Below are 20,175 nucleotides of genomic sequence, written 5' to 3' on the forward strand. Positions count from 1 at the left end.
AGTAGTAGTTGTTACTTTCTGCAAGGAGGTTATGCCATATGAACACAGATTCAACTCTTCTTGTTTCCATTTAACCCGATAGAGAAAAATCCAAATTCTGGCTCAACCACACCTAAAGTACTCTTAATTTAAGACAGCTATGACTAATCCATAGAGCTAATAATATACCAGTCTCATGCAACTTCCCATCAAGAAGAGATGATATATCCAAAGATTATAGAGTAACTCTATAATCTTTGGATATATCTTCTTGCTTCCCACTATTATATTTAGTGTCTATTAGTGTTCTGTGCTTCCCACCCTTTTATGAGATTATTTCCCACCCCTAGCCAGTGAACTCTAAAAGAACTGGAAGGGGCTATTAGGTACTGAAAAACGATGAAAAGTGTGTCCCATTGAGAGGGAAGATGTAGGACAACCTCAGATCAATAAGATTTTATTGATCTGAGAGAACTCTAAAAGAACTGGAAGGGACTATTAGGTATTGAAATACTATGGAGAGTAGAGAGAAGGAGAACGATCGCTGCTTTGAGACCACAGATTTTTTGTCCCCTAAAATATGTACCAATAGTAGTAGTTCATGCTTTTGCCAACAGGCGCGCTGGCCATCACGAGAGTGCAAAATTTTGTTTACACAAATCAAATTGTAGTTGGCTCGTTGTCTGAGTGAACTGTTTCCCTGGTGACAGATGATAGGAATATTATTATTGTCGATTTTTGATAAGAGAACAACATATGACCATGGTGAAATGTTGAAGCGTGCGCTAGTATAAGAGTGTTTTGGCATCGGAAAGAAAAGGAGAAGAGATAAAATTTCCGAGAGCATTTTTGAGAGAAAATTGGAAAAAACCTTATCTCAAGAATCAACTCCCAATCAATTTGTGTGTCAAGAGCACTTTTGCGATGAAGATATCAAAAAGATGATGGATTCATTATAAACGAAATCGAAATTGTCATCCCTCGTGAGAAGTTGACTCTTCTGAATTAGAATATTTAACCAATAAAACTACATGGTTCAGAAGTAAATATTCTTGAAGAATTTTGTTGGCATAACATAATATATGGTTTATATCGGTTCTCAGCTGAGTATTGGCAAAAGAATCTACTCTAATACCTAAGTGATAAATCTGAGACTGCTACCTTTTGTTGTCTTGATGTGTACTGCTCCTCACTACGGATTTATATAATTTTGAAGATTAGTAAACCAACTAACATAGCTGCTTTCAATAAACAATGATAAACAAAAGTAGGTACAATTTTTTTGATCAGTGATTTCTTTTGAATTTCATTGATTTCGACTTGCATTTTATTGCATATAATTCAGAGAACTCATATTCAATATAGATTTGAAGAAAGGTATTTGAAAAATCATCAGAAAAACCACGATGACACATAACCTTAAATAAAATGAAGGCTGTTCATTTCAAATTGACGCTTGAATCCCCACTCCTTATCGATACCCGTTGTAATCGCAGCGACACCTATTTTCCCCGTTTTTGGAGACACATTTTTAGTACGGCGATCGTTCTCCTTCTCTCTACTCTCCATAGCAAGGAGGTTATGCCATATGAACACAGATTCAACTCTTCTTGTTTCCATTTAACCCGATAGAGAAAAATCCAAATTCTGGCTCAACCACACCTAAAGTACTCTTAATTTAAGACAGCTATGACTAATTCATAGAGCTAATAATATACCAGTCTCATGCAACTTCCCATCAAGAAGAGATGATATATCCAAAGATTATAGAGTAACTCTATAATCTTTGGATATATCTTCTTGCTTCCCACTATTATATTTAGTGTCTATTAGTGTTCTGTGCTTCCCACCCTTTTATGAGATTATTTCCCACCCCTAGCCAGTGAACTCTAAAAGAACTGGAAGGGGCTATTAGGTACTGAAAAACGATGAAAAGTGTGTCCCATTGAGAGGGAAGATGTAGGACAACCTCAGATCAATAAGATTTTATTGATCTGAGAGAACTCTAAAAGAACTGGAAGGGACTATTAGGTATTGAAATACGATGAAAAGTGTGTCCCATTGAGAGGGAAGATGTAGGGCAACCTCAGATCAATAAAATTTTATTGATCTGAGAGGGCAACCCATCTCTATCTAATGGTTCGGCAACCAATCGAACAACCGTATCAGAAGTCGGACGTTGCAGTCGTCCCACTTGAACGCCCCGGGTTGTTTTTGTTTACATCATCATAAACCAATTGACAGAGCGCAGAGAGAGATAGATTGCTCTACATCTTCCCTTTCAGTCTTCCTCAGTTTGCCTGCATCGAGATGCCATTCAGAGTTCAATGAGGCAAACTGAGGAAGACTGAAAGGGAAGATGTAGAGCAATCTATCTCTCTCTGCGCTCTGTCCATTGGTTTATAACGATGCAAAACAAAAACAACTCGGGGCGTTGAAGTGAGACGACTGCTGCGTCCGACGTCTGATGCGGTTATTCGATTGGTTGCCGAACCATTAGAAAGAGATGGGTTGCTCTACATCTTCCGTCTCAGTTGGACACACTTTTCGTCATATTTCGGTAAATAAGAGGCCCTTTCAGTTCTTTTAGAGTTCAATGGTTTGCCTGCATCTAGATGCCTGTTCCAGTTCTTTTAGAGTTCAATGCCCCGAGCAAAGAGGAAGGAGTTAATCCTTGCTCCAAGGCAGATGGAATCATTAGCGTAGACTTTTTTTTTGAGAGGATGCTTGAAAGGGAACTCGATGAAGTTTTATTTTTTTATACCTTGCTCAAAAAATTTGTTGAGTTCCTCATCTGGAGTCACAAAAAATTCTAGCGGGGAGGGCTTGCCAGACCAGTTTATAAATGACTAATTTACGGCTTGGACTATAAGTTCCCGAATTTAGAAACTGTTTTGATTTTTTTTTACTATGCTCCTATGTGCTATAGTAGTTTATCCCAAGCAAATTTAAATGCTTTCCCATTTCTGTTCATTGAAAATGATGAATATTGCAATAGAAAAGTTTCGAAGGTACAATATCCCCAATATCTGTATACTGGGGACACTTCAATTTTGATGAACGGCAAGACCCTCGATATGATACAGACTTATTGAACTAAAGAAAGAGTTCAATATACAGACTTATATATACGACATGTTGGTTTCAGGACAACAGAGTGAAAGTGAGAATTGGGTAGGCACCATCTATTTTGCCAAGGTATATTAAGGGTGTTATACCCGTTCTCCCGAAACGTGAATTCCGCTAGATGGCACTATATGAAAATTTCTTTAACTGAACATATTTTCGTCCCACCGAGACAATAGCTCCACCCACTTTTTTCGCTACAAGACCTTTTGCCTGAGGGGACAGCAAGCGAAGGATAGTTGAGTTTATGTGTTTATTATCCCTAATAAAAGGGTCTACTAAAGATTTGGTTTATTTCGAATCACTTCCACTTATAGGAGTTTCAGCGCGATGGTAGTAACAGAGACGCGAAAATAAATATTGTTGAAAATCGAAAAATTCTCAATCGAGCTTTGGTATGAAAGAACCTGAAACGAGCACAAAAATATGTAGACATTTCATTGCATCAGCTAATGATGCTTTAGGATCGAGAAAGAACTGAAATATCTTGCAGTATACAAATTAACAGGCCTTGAATTAATGATTATAGCTGTGATGATAGTGAATAGGTATAATCATTTAGAAACTGATGATCTGGGAAAAAACAACTGTTTGAAATTCGAAATATTTTATTTTGAAAATTATTGCCGTGTTTCATTTTTATCCCGTGCCCGCATTCCTCTTGGTATTCTCCCATCTATTAATTCAGGAAGAATACAATTCATATAGAACTTCTCCAGCTTTGGCAAGATGATATTTTTCCATAGTGCCTCGTCACATTCTATTCTTTCTATTTGAAAATCATCATCTGAATATAGAACGAAATCGCAAAAAATTTGTTTACAGATATTCAATTGTCCTTGCATTTGGTAAAAATAATTATGAATTTTTTTCAGCCTAAAAATGATAGAAAATGATATTTCTTCGAAGATAACGAATTAGCTTAGAATTACCTCATTCTACCATCCTCGATGGTGAAGCAGTGCGGTTTCTTGTAGTCCCTTAGCTTTCCTTTGATTGATTGGAGACATTTGACCTCTATCAAACCATCGTCCCCAACCAATCCATAAGGAGAGGCTCCCAGGAATGGATACTCAGGGTCAATAAATTATCCGCACCGGGTTACCCCTATATTTTTTTTAATGTTCTTACAGTGTTATCGCCTTACTTTGGCAAGGAGTGGTTGATTTTTTTTCAGCACTGAACCAAAGTTGGAAAATGTTAGATAGTCCTGCCTGCATTGCCTCCAAAGTGCATTGTCATGCTGCCCACGAGTTATTTATTCCAAAACTTTGACGAGTCAGATTTTCTATTTCTGAGAATATCTGAAAATTCTGACTTCTTGGAGGACATTTCTTCCTCAGTGATGTCAGGTTGGGCAGCATCTGGTCCGTAATTGAAATCCGGGCCATTGGAGAGAGTTTTCTTTTATCTTTCTTGAAAAGGTCAATAATTTCTCTCTTCTCCTTTCATGAATTTCCCTCCTCCTAACGAATGTTTTTTCATTGTTCAGCCTTGAAGGACCTCTGCAAGTGTGTAGGTGCCAGGCAGGACCCAGCAGCATGGGAAAGGGCTGCTCCGTAAGCCCGAACTGTCTATGAAACGGACTCCCTAAAATTCACCCTCTTACCTACAATATCAGCCGAAACTTTCGATGATCCGTAAAAATAACGAATTTTCGAATATTATATGTTTTATATAGGTGCATATCATTGAACTCTAAAAGTTCTTTTAGAATTCACATGATGGTACATAGAATGGTACATATAGTCGGACACCAAAACGTTATTTTCACGTAAAATTTATGAGGATGTTATAAATCTTGTCTGTTTTGAATTTTCTGCAAGAGTCGAGTACCACCCGTCCTTTTGTTATTATAAAATTAACCCTCATAAAAGCTGGTCGACTGTTTGGCCATAAATCTCAATGCAAGAGCAAAGTAAATTGTAATTGGCTACTCAGAAATAGGAGGGTGGAGTTTGATGAGAGGCGGGTGAATTAATCTTATTTCCTTCAAAAATCAAGGAAAATTGAAAAAAAAAATTAATTTTTTTTTGTTATCATGAAGAAGTTCTCTTTATAAAAATACTCTCGTTGATCATTTCGAACCATCACTTCTGCATTTGAATTTATACTCATATATAAATACCACCATTTTCAAACTGAGTTTAACAGAAAAATATTCATTTTTTTTTCAAAAACGAAACGAGAGTCTCTTTGTTCCTTCCTTCTGATTGTATATGTTGAAAATCAGATGAATTCATCGATCCGTTTTTGAATTACGATGGAAATAAATAGCATTGTGAAGCATAGGGCGAATGGAAGTATTGTACAACCTTAAGAGAAGAGATTCTGTGTTACAGTATTTACCACACATTTATCGTTATCATAGCATGGCCTTTGTCCGAGAAAGATCGACTGCAACTAACCTGGCCACAATATCTCAGGTTATTGCTTAGTTCCTCGATGACGGAGGTCAGGTTGATGTGATCTGTACAGATTTTTCACGTGCCTTCGACACCGTTGACCATAATTTGCTCTTGAATAAGTTATCATTGTTCAGCTTTGCTCCAAATTTTTTGAAATTGATTCGTACCTACTTCATTTGCAGCAGATAATGAACATAGGACATGGGTAGTACATTAGTAGGGGAATACAGAAAAGATACGAGTAGGCAGACATTCAGTATGTCTGTCTAAGCGGGGGGGGGGGCTCACTCAGCTTTTGCTAGTCCGAAACCGGCGCTTCCCAGATGTTGGGGAACGTCTTTATTAGATGACTAATCAGAAAATTTTCGTCTGAATGGAGCATGGGAAGTAGTCTCGAATAGTCGAGGCTAATCCATAGGAGCCTTCCTATAAGCCCGATGTCAAAACACTCCTGGCCCTTGAGCAGTGGCAGCTTGTGGTCCGAGGAGGCCATAATTTTTATAAGCAATGGATTTGAGTATTTTCAGTAAATGAACTATACAGGATGTTCCTAAATTGAACGTACAAACGAAAAGGGGAGATTCCTTAAGTGAGTTTAAGAAAAAAAAGTCCCATAAACATGGGGTCGCAAACGTTTCGTTTTCGAGATACAGAGTGTTGAAGTTTGCATTTTTTTCAAGTTTTTTTCTCATAGTATCTACACTTCACAAGATATTCAACTGAAATTTGGCATAGATATTACATTTTAGAGTTCTCACCACGTGACATGGCAATTTCGATAGAAGATCTACAGGGTGATATTTTTTCTGAAACACTGCCACCTGTTCTTCTGCAGAACATTTTTTTGGTGAGCAACTGTTAATTTGAAAAAATGTAAAAAGAAGCTTTGTTCTTATACTAAACTTTTCGGTGTCTTGTAGTTTTGTCGTATCTACCAATGATTTCGAGAAAAAAAATTTTGAACGATTCTCTCGAAAGCCTCGTGAAAATCCAAATTATGATGGGAAGGCCACTTTGTAAGCTGTGGTGAATGAATTCAGTGTCAGTTTATATAAGAACAAAGATTCTTTTTACATTTTTTCAAATCAACAGTTGCTCACCAAAAAAAAGTTCTGCAGAAGAACAGGTGGCAGTGTTCCAGAAAAAATATCACCCTGTAGATCTTCTATCGAAATTGCCATGTCACGTGGTGAGAACTCTAAAATGTAATATATATGCCAAATTTCAGTTGAATATCTTGTGAAGTGTAGATACTATGAGAAAAAAACTTGAAAAAAATTCAAACTTCAACACTCTGTATCTCGAAAACGAAACGTTTGCGACCCCATGTTTATGGGACTTTTTTTTCTTAAACTCACTTAAGGAATCTCCCCTTTTCGTTTGTACGTTCAATTTAGGAACACCCTGTATTTTTTCAATTTAATAAAAAGTGATTTTTTTTATGAATTTTCTTTGAAAATAGTTCTCAAAATTTATTTCATAGTCCAGCAAGAATCAGCGTATAGGTGGGAGTTAATTTTTGGAAACTGACTGAAATTATTTCAAAATTAAAATCTACAATAGTTCCGCAATATAGAATTTCCTCTCTTTTATTATCCATTATATTTGCGACACAGAGTGTCCAAAATTCGAGTTCACCAGGAAGACATTTAATTTAAATAAAATAAAACGCGAACTCCTTGTGAAAATCAACCCTCTCCAATGTAGTCGAAGTTATACAGTTCGAATTAGCTTTTGATCTGCTATATTTCTTAATAGACCTAGGTGAATCTTTAAAATCTGAATAACAATTTTGACCACACAATATTTTTTGTTCCTTCTACCTTCTATTCTGTTTATTTTCTGAAAAGAGGAGACGCAACGAGAAAATTTGAATCCAGCAATAATTTTATCGTGATTATACCGAAGGCTTGCCTCGGTCACGTGGTTTTGAGTTCGGCTAGTAGTATAGTCTCTGCTTTGTACATCAGGATAATTTTGAAATTTTACATTATAGCTGATCTTGACTAGAGGAGCCTGGCCTTCGCGTTCCGCTTATACATACCTTGGCACACGTGACAGTATCGCATGAAGGCAGTGCCGTACGTTATCTTCTAAGTTATGATTGAATGTGGAGATTACAAAAATTTCCAAGAATATGAATATTCTATTGACCTAGCTGAAAATATTTCAGTGAATTTAGAATGAAGTTGAAAGGAGTAAAATGAGGGGAGGTCCGGCCTACTCTGCCGGAGCCGCACTGCCCTTGAGAGGAAATAGCTGAGTCTGGTGCATATTTCGTTCAACTGAAGTACCCTTACAGACTTAAGGACAAAAGACCAAGAAAACCCAATACATACTCATTATGGTGAGGACTCCCAACCAGTGAACTCAGTAAAGAAATTCTTTATTTAGTTCACTGATCCCAATTCGACTGGCGGCAGTTTTGTCGGTGGGTATTAAGGTTTGACTTTCTCCACCTGCATGCATATAAACAACGGGTCAGAAGCCATGATATCAGACCAAAATAGGCATTGCACGCTAAAGAAGCACTCGCTTAGTGGAACACGGTTTATTGTTCAGGTAAAGAGAGCACTTTTTGAAAACCGCAACTTATAAGATGCCCAAATTTTTGACTTGATCACTTTTTGCAGTATGGTTATACTGAAAATAAATATTATTGTTTCGAGAATCGGAAATTGAGCGGGTTCTTGGTTTTGCTGAGATGTTTCATATACTATGTATTTTAAACAGTGTTGCTTGTATGAACGGCTGAAGTTTTACTCTATAATAATTTTTTTCGTATGTAGAAAGAACCAAATGAAACTTCTGATAATTATTCTTCCTCTAATAAATAATACTTATATCTATAAATCTATCATTAACTTCAGATGATTCAATGACGAATAAAAATAAAAAAGGTATTTCTTATATGTTGAGAGTTGTAGATATTAAAATTGCATTTTAATAATATTAGCAAGGTAACAAAATCACGAGGTACATCTATCGGCATGGATTTTACGTTTGAACACTTAATCTTTGACAAATAATATTCACTCTAGTCTTAATATTTTGAATTACATCATCTGCTAAACTTTCAACAGTCACATATTTGCATTTTTGAAAATTGAAAATGTCTATGAGGAATTCCATCACTTGTTGTTTGAAAAATAGGCAGGTATCCCTGAGCAATTCATCAGGCCCTAAAAAACCCCACGCCAATAAGGGACTTAGTTGTTCAGAAATTGTGTAAAAGTGTGCCATGAATCCTGTGGGGTATTTGAGCATTCGTCTCTTTGCTTTCAAAACTGACCACACAGCAGTTGTCAGAGCAGTTTCTTTGAAACTATTAGATAACCTGAAAGAAAATTACATGAATAATTTTTTATGAATTTCAATGAAGTTAAGGAATCATGCATAGTATAAAAAATGAGCGTCATACTCTCCCTAATCCGTATAATAATATGCTTTGAAAATAAAATTTTCTATACATCTTCAATTGGATCTATTCAGTGAATAGTTTTAAGAAAATTTACTATAACAGCGGTGATTATTTGATGAGTATAATAATAATTTAATTATGCCATAAGTGCAGAATACCTGGAAATGAAAATGGTATTACAGGTGTTCCAGAAGTCGACGTCAAGCCGTAATCAGGTAACGGGCTAAGTCGTAATAGTCCTCAGAAAATATTTTAATCAAAATAACGACTCGGATTTATGCATTTCAGACCGGCTCCCCGCCTATAGTCCGATGACATCCCTCGATGACGAAATCTCAATATCGGAAATCATAAATGCGATAAAATATATGAAAAATAATAAGTCACCAGGTCTAGACGGCGTTCCAGCGTAGATATTCAGAGCCCTGGATGAAGACATTGTCAATAGTCTCCTAACACTATTCCGCAAGATCTGGGAACAAGGAGATGTGCCACAAGACTTCAGAGACGCTTTAATTATCTCTATAAGAACAAAGGCGATACGTCAAATTGCATATCGTCGCTTAGTGTGGCCGGTAAAATTCTCTCGAAGATTATGGCTAATGGGGTATTTTCCTAAATTTCAAAATATATGTCATTGAAATCCTTATAACTCAAATATATCGAAATATATTTTTTTTGAATTTTAACATATTGCGTTTTGTATGTATTCACTTACTACAATTCTGATTTCAGAAGTGCTCTCTTATGAACATTCTACGTCATTTTCACAATCCGGCAACGCCCGTCGAATCAATAAAGGTCATGAAAGTTTTATGATCATCATAGATTTAATAAATATCAAGTTTGGTGATCACATTTGACAAGGAAAACAAACAGTGCATAGAAATATCAAACAATGACACAAAATGTCATCGTTTTTAGCATAGACATAGACATGTCTATATGTCTATGGTTTTTAGGAATATTAGACACAGATTACAGAAACAATTTTTCGAAATGTGTGGATATAGAATTCTATATCTTCTTGATCAGTTCCACTGTTGTCTAATTAACAAAAATTACTAGACTTTAGTAAAGGCATTCTACGTCACAAGCTTTTACATATTCGAAGTTTCGAAGGGTATATTTCTGAAATTTCTTAATTTTGAAGCGAATCTTTTACGTGTTGGATAACTAATGAAAAAGGGTTTCCATAAATAATTTTAAATTCGATTTTGGAGTTTCAGGAAACTTGCCCATTGCCTGATTCCAAAAGCTATTACCTGAATCCCGGTGCGGCTTTCGACCCAATCAAGGTACGGTGGACCTAATTTTTACACTGCGACAGCTGCAAGAGAATTCCCGTGAACAACAATCAAGTATCTATACAGCCTATATCGATTTAAGTGAGGCCTTCGACTCAGTGCATCGGAGAGCGCTATTGAAAATCATGGGACGCCTTGGAGTGTCTAAGCGCTTTTACTGTTCAATATTTTCGCCATGTCTCGGTAATTACTGACATGAGTATGCCCGTAAGAGGTGTTGGAATAAGATTCAGATTTGATGGAGGTCTGTTTAACCAGAAGCGCCTCAGAGCAAAAACTCGGACAAAGTTTATCACGGAACATCAATATGCAGACGAATTCGCACTTATCGCCAGCAGCTCCGAGGATCTACAGATAATTTTGGACACCTATAAACATATATACGAAGCTTTAGGCCTTAGACCTAATATCAACAAAACCAAAATCCTGGTAAGTCCGCCAGAAAGCCTTCAAACAGATATCAGCCTGGAGAATGAAACTCTTGAACAGGTCGAGCAGTTCAAATACTTGGGAAGCTTCATAAATACTAGGGCTAACCTAGACACGGAAATACACAACCGTATCGATTCGGCATCAGAGGCATTCTGGAAGCTGAAAGACCGAGTGTTTCAAAATCACGACCTCAATCTGAAGACCAATACAGCTGTTTATAAAGCATTGGTCGTCCCGAAGCTTCTTTACGAAAGCGAAAGCTGGACGCCCTACAGGCGACATATTAAACAGCTTGAACAAACCCAACAATCAGATGGTTCCACAAAATTTCAAATGCAGAAGTCTTGTAGCGCGCGAGTTGTTTAACAATTGAGTCAAGTAAGGAGGGCTCGACTCAGATGGAGCGGCTACCTTCTGAGGATGCAAGACACAAGACTCCCCAAAATAGCTCTGTACGGCGAATTCACAGAGGGAGCTCGGAAACCAGGAAGCCAGTATAAGCGATTTGAGGATATACTGCATCAATCCCTAAAATCAGTTGTGGATGCCAATCATAACTGGAAACAATTAGCGTTAGATAGATCACAGTGGAGGTCTTTGGTCCACAGCTATAATGGAGACTCGGGAAGAATACAGCGGCGGCCAGATCTGGTGTGACTATCCATGCCAGGAGTGTGGAAGGATCACAGTTGGGTCTCTTCAGTCACAGGAGGGTACACAGTCGCAAGTAGCCCTAAGAAATTATGAGTTTGATCGCACCGATGGCCTTTTTGTAGATTTATTCTCGGTAACGAGATTCATCAATGAATGAATGAATGAACCGCTACGCGACCACGATTTCTGGTCGTTCAGAGAAATAATGGGAGTTCGCACACTGGGGATACCATTCAAAATAATTTGCGCTACGACTGGAAATCGTGGTCGCGTAGCGGTAGCGTATTAGCGGTCTTTGAGCTACCAAAGGAGACGTGAATAATCTCCAACCAAAAATCAGATGTTAGTATTAGAACGTCACCGTTCGTAAGCGAGAGGAATGCTAGAAGGTGGAGGCAGACAACATTCGTTTCCAATGATCATTAAGATTCAAATATTCATCGCCTGTAGCGTAGTCGACATATAGTGATGTCAGCAGGTATCGGATACGACTCTCCGATCATTGAACATATTGAACCAAACGTGAAATATAGAGGATAGTTTCAATGTCTGAGAATAATTTTGAACGGTACTTTTTCCAGAATTCAATGAATGATCTGCATGTCGTTAAAAAAATTTCAAAATTTATATTTCCCCAGCTTTATTTACTGACTGTACCCAGACTAACTTTTAAAAGTTAGCGCATTTAATGAGGATTCTAAAATGGTATACCACTCACTACTTAGGTTGAGAAAAAATATGAGTTTGGTCATGTGGTTTTTCCAGATCCCCAAGAGAATAATTATATTCTCTATGAAAAAAAACAATTCTCGTTACCGAAGTAGTTTGTATGTATACTTACCTAAATTGACTTGATGAAAAAGTCAAAGGAACAATTTTTCTTACTTTAATTTGAACATTGTATACATTTTTGACGAAGCAGAAGTCGCAAATGAATTAAATGCCATTAAAATTATCAACTTATTAATGTGAAATGTGATTTTTGGCTTTGGGCTTGTCAGCCATGCAGATGCTGCCATCCAGTGTGTTATTAAATCAAAAAATCGACTTAAAATCAATTAATGTAGGAAATATTTCATCATATTCATAACTTAAGATATTGTAACAATAACTTAGACGGTTAATTTGGATTAGATAGTTTTCAAAATACTATGGTTTAGCCTTGCACCAAATAAACGAATGAAGGAATACACAACTAAGCAAGGTCGACGCCATGAATCACATTGTCAACAGTTGTTTACTATTTTCAATTATCGGTTTATATAAACTATAACACATTTCTATATCAGCGAGACCGCAATTAGCTAGTTCAATAAACGGTTATCAGTGAAATATCCACCTTTTCCCTTTCATACAAACCCCTCCCCTTATCCCATAAAAATTACCGTAGGATCATCACCTGATCCTACACAGTCAAATAAATTAGACAGCATTGAATCAATGAGTAACAGCAAGAGATTTCACTCATGAATTTTGGCAGATCGCCTGCCAATGACCTTGAGTGCTGTTTGTGCTGGTGGGGAAAAATAAAAAAAGACTTCCGATGTATTTTGTTCTCTCTCTGTCAAATTTGAATTTCAGAATGTAAACATTAACAATAACACCTCCATTAATACACTTGACTAACGATTACTCGATATCGGGAAAAATCATCCAGGAATGCTGGAAACAGCCCAATTAATCGCCATCAATAATAATTCATATTGAGTAATCCCTTAGAATAAAGAATCTTCTAAGAGTAATCCATCTAAAAATATACCCCGTTATTCCTCTACTATAGCATTTATTTTATAAAATGAGTTTCGGCCACATCAATTCAAAACAAACGATTTCAGAGTCTGAACGATTTGTTTCATATTTTCCATTTAGAAAAATATTCAAAAAATTTAATTTCTTTGGCGATTTACATTAAAAATTGATTTTTTTTTTTTTTGGTGTAGCAGGGGGAAAATCTGCAAACAGACGAACACACCCTCTGCTGAGGGGGAACAGTGTGGGGATTCTCACTCTCTGAGCTCGAGACCCACTAAAAACCCTTAACTGCTTCTTCATAGGTTCCGGGCATTTTGCCTATTAACCAGTTGACTCTTATGGTTTCTGGACTCTCACACGATCATAGTCGTGTTGATAGTTGTATGCTGCCTATAGCTTTTATAGGTTAAGCTCTTCTTTGGTTACATTTAAATCCTTAACTGATCTCTCGGTCTTCGGTGGTAGGTTCTTGACCTTCTAGCTTCTTCTGTTGGATCGTAGTCGACTAATCTTCGTAGTTCCTCATTTGGATGTTGTTTGGCTTTGTCGAATATCCTTTCCGCCTTTCTCTTCATAAATTCTGTAACTGGTTCCCATTCCAAGTCCTTGTAGATTTGTTTGTTCCTAACAAACCAGGGTACGTCCATCGCCATTCTAAGGAGTTTATTCTCAGTGGCCTGTATTCTCTTGATGTGGGTCTTGGCTGCGAAGCCCCATGCCGCCGATCCATATGTGAGTTGTGGTCGCGCAATAGTTTTAATCATCGTCAACTTGATGTTCTTATTCATATGACTTCTTCTGCCTATGAGTGGATAAAGTTTACTCATTGCGGCTTTTGTTTTATCAACAGCACATTTGATGTGGTTTTTCCATGTAAGTCCTCTGTCAAGCGTCACTCCTAGGTATGTTGCTTCATTTTTCCATTCAACCTCTTGTCCATCAACTTCAAGGTTTTCTTCCATCCTCAATCTTCTCTTTTGCAGTAATATTGCTTGAGTCTTTCTTCCATTGATTTGGATTTTCCATTTGATGCACCATTTGAGTAATTCATCTATGGCTTCCTGCAGTCTCCGGTGTATGATCTCTGGGCGTCGATGTCTGAACGCTATTCCTGTGTCATCTGCGTACAAGGTGAGCATATTCCTAGCATTCTTCGGGATATCATAAACGTATATTACGTAAAGCAGAGGTCCAAGTACCGATCCTTGAGGCACTCCCGCTTCCAATTGTCTGGTTTGAGAGGTTGCTCCATCTATCTTCACATAAAAGTTTCTATTCCTCAGATAATTCCTTATAATCTTGCATAGCTTGGTCGAATATCCTGCTCTTTTCATCTTGTAGATTAGGCCTTCGTGCCATACTCTATCAAAAGCTCTCTCGATATCCATCAGAACTAATCCTGTGGCCTGTTTGGTCTGCATTCCTTCGGTGACGTATTCTATGAGCCGTAGTAATTGGAGTTCAGTCGAGTGTTCTCGTCGAAATCCAAATTGTTCGGGTGGGATTATCTTCAACATTTCTGTTTCCTCATTCAGCCTTTTGGCGATAACCCTCTCGACGACTTTTCCTAGTGCTGATAGTAGGCTGATTGGTCTATAATTTTGAGGAAATTTCCGTTCCTTTCCAGGCTTGTTGAAAACTATCATTTCTGCAGTTTTCCATCTCTTTGGGTAGTATTCGGTCCTCATCACTCCGTTTGTTATATTCGTCAAGGCTGCTATTCCTTTTCTAGGCAATTTCTTCAACATATAATTCGTTATCCTATCTTCTCCCGGTGCTTTCCGGTTTTTCAGTTTCATTATGATCTCTTTGATTTCTGTTGGTGAAGCCGGTTTTGGAATGATTTCGGTTTCCGGTGGTTCCATCATCAGTTCTTCGTTTGCCTCCACTTCTTCTTCTAGATCTTCATTGTCATCATCATTTCTGTAATTTATTCTGGCTTCTCTCTCAATTGTGTCGGCAAGTGCTTCGGCTTTTTCAAGTCTCGTATATACCATTCCGTTTGCTCCATGCAGTGGAGGTATAACTGTCTGTTCTCGTCGTGAGCGTTTTTGCATTTTCCAAGCCGAGTGATCTATTGTATTCAGTTCCCTTAATCTCTGGTGCCATCTGTTATTACGCAGTTCTGTTAAAGCATTTTTCAATATCTGACTATGCTTATTCAGTTTCTTCTTGTCTTCTTCTCTTTTTGTTGTTCTGTAGATTTTCCTGAGTCTTCTGTTCTTTTTTATAAGTTCCTTTATATCCCTTGGCGTATCTCCATGTGAATGTTTCGGAATTGGTTTCCTTATTCTCTTGGTGCTTTCTTCATAGGCTTCTTTTATATGATTTTCCAATTTTTCAACTGCTTCATCTAATTCATCCTGGGTGTTTATTTGGGGAATTTCCCTGATTTTCTCCTGAAGTAAATTCTTATATTTCTCCCAGTCTGTGCGTTCCTTGGTTTGTGTCTCTTCTTCGTTTCTTGGGCCATGTCCCACTATGAATTCTATGGGATTGTGGTCTGAAGTTCCGTCTTCTATTGTATCAATGCTGATTTCTTCAGTGATGTCTTTCATTACGACAATGTCCAGTACATCGGGTAGTCCATTTACTCTTGGTATGTAGGTCGGTATATCAGGTCCTATCACAACTGCATTAAGTTTTTCAGCATAAATCTTCAGTCTTCTCCCGTTTGTATTTTCCACCCTACTGTTCCATTCCTGCGATTTGCAGTTAAGATCACCAATTATGATTTTCGGGTGTCTTCCTTCTAGTAGCATTTTTAGATCCTCTTCCAGCATGTCCTTATCCGGTGATTTATAAGTTGAAATAATCTTCACTTGCCCTCGATTAGTATTCACAATAATCGATATTGCTTCTACTTCTTGTCCATTGAATATTTGGTCGAAATGGTGATCCATATTCCTTCTAGCCAGTATAGCAACGCCACCTGTGCTGTTAGGTCTATCATTTCTGTAAATATCGTAATTGGGAAATGCTATCCGAACGTTGGGGTTAAGTCTCGTTTCTTGAAGAGCTATGACATCCGGTCTCTTCTCTTCAATCAGTTCTTCGAATTCTGATCTGCGGGCTCTCAATCCTTCGACGTTCCAAGAGACGATTATGAGATTGTTCTTTATCGTCGTGTCAGCCATTAAATATTCTTAATAATTTGCTGCATCTTCTTCTCAATCTCTTTCTCCAGATTCTGCATCATCGTGCTGAGGAGGTTTTTCGTGAACTTATCCAGTTCCTCAGTGATTCCAGAAATTCCTTTTCTGGTTTCGGCTTTTTTGACGGTTTTTGCCTTTTCCGTCTTTTTCCCTGGTTTCTTCGTCTCTTTGACTGCTTCGGTTGCAGTTTCCTGGGGTTTCTTCACTTCCGAAGAGTTTGGGGATGGCCTCGGTGTATTTTGTGTTGGCCTCGAGCTGGTCTGGTTCGATCTTGGCGATCTCTTGGTCTTTTTAGTGACCAATTTCCATTCGCTACATCCCTTGTAGCTGGCTGGATGTCCTTGCTCTCCACAGAGAACACAAGAGGCATTTCGCTCCTCGTTCTCCCTGGTGAGCGTACACTCCTTGGAGCTGTGATTACCGGAGCATTTCACGCACCTCCATGGAAAAGTGCACTTACTTTGGGCATGTCCATATCGCTGACAGCGGTAACATTGTCCAGGCCCGGTCGTCCTTCTCTTAGGTTCAACAACACAGTTCATGTTGTAGAGCCTTCTCACCTCAATTAAAAATTGACTGGCGACGAAAAGAATGTAACCATGGTAATTTCGGTTCGAAATTTATCTTCGACCTGATTGGTCCACAGCTATCTTAAGTCTATATAGACAACTGTGATTGGTCACCCAGGTCAGTAAGAGCTCAGATGGTCGAATGGGTGAGATTCGGAGCTTCTGTATTCAAGGCTAAATTTCTGTGGACGAGGTCTTACCTTGGAAATTGACAGAGTGAAACTTCTTGTTGTTACTCTTTGATTAAATTTTAATGGACGTTCCTGCAATTCGACCTATTATTTTATTCTTGCCTATTTCGTTGAGTTTTTTCGGCTCAATGCTTTGATCAAAGCTTGACTGTCAGAATATATTTTCCTTTCTGTTATTGTAGTGAACGTTCTCTCGTTTCCTTTATCATCTCTCCACTAGGACGATTAGATGATAGGATTTATTTGGTCAGAGATGCCCAAGCTTTCTGATTTATAATACTGTCATCACTGGTATCTTTCCTTGATATTCTTACGATGGCCTCATGGGCTTCATGCAGTGGCGGCTCGTGGTCATGAGAGCTGAGGAGGCTAACAGTTTTCGAGGAGTGTTGGAACAAACTCTTCTCAGTCAATAAAGTATATTTTTTCAATATTATGAAAAGTTAGCATTTCGAAGACTACTTTTCAATGAAAATAGTTTGGAAAATATATTTTATCTTCCAGCAAGAACCAGCGCGGAGGTGAGAGTTCTATTCTATGTGAGAGTTATTTCTTGCCAGGAAGGTTCGGGTCCTCCACGAAGCCGTTACATTCAAATTGAAATCATAACAAACTACGCCAGACAGAGCCCATACCGCCAGAGATCAAGCAAATATAGTCGAAGACAGCACGAAACAATCGATCGATGGAGAACAGGGAAGCTGTGCCTCCTCTGATACACTTTACGGGCGAATATGGTACAGTAAATCAGCTGAATTCTTATTCGGCTAGTATGTGAGTCTAGAGAACGTACGCTTGAGTTACACTATCAACGGAAGCAGAAGGCCCAATAGCCTCTGTCCGAATAGGCAGTCCTAGGAAATATTCACTATTCACATTCGACGCGGCGGACGCGGCCAGTAGATGTTGATTGTATGATTGTTAAGCTGGATTTTCATGAGCGGAGGACCGAAAAATTAATTAACTTTTATCTGAATATCTAGTTCAGGTGTTCCGAAAATTTATATAGAAATTACTTTCTGAAAATAAGGACATGCCCAAAATGAATGTATTTTAGCTCTAAGCTTTATGAGGAGGCTTAGCCTCCCTTGCCTCCTCTGACGAGCCGCCCTTGGCTTCATGAGAATGATCTATCTATGACAAGAGTAGTGAGATCTGTGATGATATCTAGTACCCTAGTTGGGAACATCCTCATAGCTCAAGTGATGCAAACACAAGCTAGCCTTGTATACTATCGAGGGTTTTTTTCTGACTTGGATTGGAATGCCCCATATGTTTTAATTATAGACCGAGAGCTGGCGACGAAAATCGGCAAGAGTTTTGTAATGGCTCGTATTCAAATATTAGTTTGAGGTCAGGTAGTGGAACATCTGTCGGTGACGCTCTTTGATTCATGTAAAATATCAATATCCCTATTTTGGGTGATTGCTGACTGCCACTGTTCTATTTATATGTGGTCTGACTATTTTATTCTCAAATAATATATGATATTCGAGCAGTAAATGCATTTTGGGCAGCAATTACTGTGTGGTACTGACCCACCGCGTCTCTCTTAAATAAGGTCTGATCACTTTCTCAAGTTTTCTGTTCTATAAACTAGTTGAGTGGCTAATTTCAATCATTACAAAATACTTGTAGAGTATGTTGTAATTTTATATACCTGCATCAAAGCGCGTCGCCATTAGATGTTCCACTACCTGACCTTGTGGGTGCTGACTAATGTACACCCTCAATACTAAATCATATTTGATTATGAGCCATTTCAAAACTCTTGCCGCTTTTCGTTGCCAGCTGTCGGACTATTAGTGTCACAATCATGAGGTACATCAGTCACAGTATTTTTGAGTTAAATTCAAATTAAATAATTGAGTTGTTTTAACAGTCAGACTTCTGCACTTCAAAAACGCCTTATTGGAACATAGGGTGAAACAAAAACAACTTTGTGATTTCAAATAAGCATGCGTACAAGTAATAATGAAGTGAAGGCAGAACGTTGGCAGTAAAGAGTTCCTTGCTGCCAACGTTCTGCCTTCACTTCATTATTGTATGGAAAGATATAGATATAGACATAAACTAGTTTCTTACCATCGATTGTGAACTACTGCAGTGACAGATGAGGGTGGACTTTCCAAATCCTCAAAGGCATCCATTAAAATATAATCTAAAACAACATCATAGAATGTTAATGCTTTCACTCCTTTATTTCTGAGTTCGTCCTCAAGTTCATTCCAGTTTTTGTGGTCTTGTATGTATTTCAATAATTCTTCATAACCTTAAATAAATAGTTTTCTTCAGTTGTTATCGATAGGTCCTAAAATACAATAGAAGATACAATCATTGAGTATTGAAGTGGTTATACTCAAGGGTACTTTTCAGATGATATTGAGCCATGACACTTCCTCAAGCTGTTCAATCAGTGACTATTTTTCTAATACTGTAGATTTATTTCAATTGACAAAATATCGAAACGAAAAAAGAAAACTGGTGTGTATTTTTATAATTTTGAAACTAGATCCCGAATATCTTTGGATTTCGAATCATTCTGTTTTCGATGCGAATTATTAAAATTTTCCATATTCTTAAGTATCAAGAATACAGTAATTCTCAACTGAATTCATAATTTTGCCTAGCTTTAACTCATATTTGAGATAACATGTTAACATCTGATGAGAAACTTCTTCAAAGGACTATTTTCGTTTGTTTATCCTTAACTAGTGCGTTTTCCTGGATGCTCTGATTCGATTGACTCAAAAACAGTTAATTCGATGTCTCGTTATTGTTAGCACTTTTGGTGTGGATCTTAAAATTTGCTTGATCTTTCAGATTTTAAAGATAGGCAATAAATTGCTGAAACAACTTCTGATAAAATTTATCACAGCACTATAGCTTTTCTCTCACTTGGATACTGCATTCACCTTTATAAAAGCACTCGGTTGGTCATGAAATAATTTTCTATGTAACAACAACGAAGTTAGGTTAGCACTCATAAAATGTCGATATTGTCAGCAGGACGTTGATAATATTTAAGATACCTAAAACACTGGCGTATGCAGCATCAACATTTTACATAGGGGCATATGGAATTAGTTTCGTAGCGGAGCGACCATGTCATTTGTTTCATTCTATCCTTGTTCTACCAAGAAAAGTCCAATGATACTCTCTCGTTTTATATTGTTCTGCG

The 20,175-nt window shown here is 37.7% G+C and overlaps 1 protein-coding gene across 1 annotated transcript in view; it reads right to left on the reverse strand.

Moving 5' to 3' along the window:
• Positions 1-8,437: 8,437 nt before the first annotated feature.
• Positions 8,438-20,175, reverse strand: part of LOC123316998 (mitoguardin) — a 36,606-nt gene continuing 24,868 nt past the window's right edge. Inside the window, exons 4-5 of the mRNA XM_044903334.1 lie at positions 19,080-19,266; positions 8,438-8,850 (exon numbers count right to left, since the gene is read on the reverse strand). Of these exons, the coding sequence (XP_044759269.1) occupies positions 8,511-8,850; positions 19,080-19,266 (527 nt within the window). The 3' untranslated portion in view covers positions 8,438-8,510. The remainder of the gene's footprint in view (positions 8,851-19,079; positions 19,267-20,175) is intronic.

This window comes from Coccinella septempunctata, chromosome 7 (assembly GCF_907165205.1).
Source record: "Coccinella septempunctata chromosome 7, icCocSept1.1, whole genome shotgun sequence".
In the NCBI taxonomy this organism is placed as follows: Eukaryota; Metazoa; Arthropoda; class Insecta; order Coleoptera; family Coccinellidae; genus Coccinella; species Coccinella septempunctata.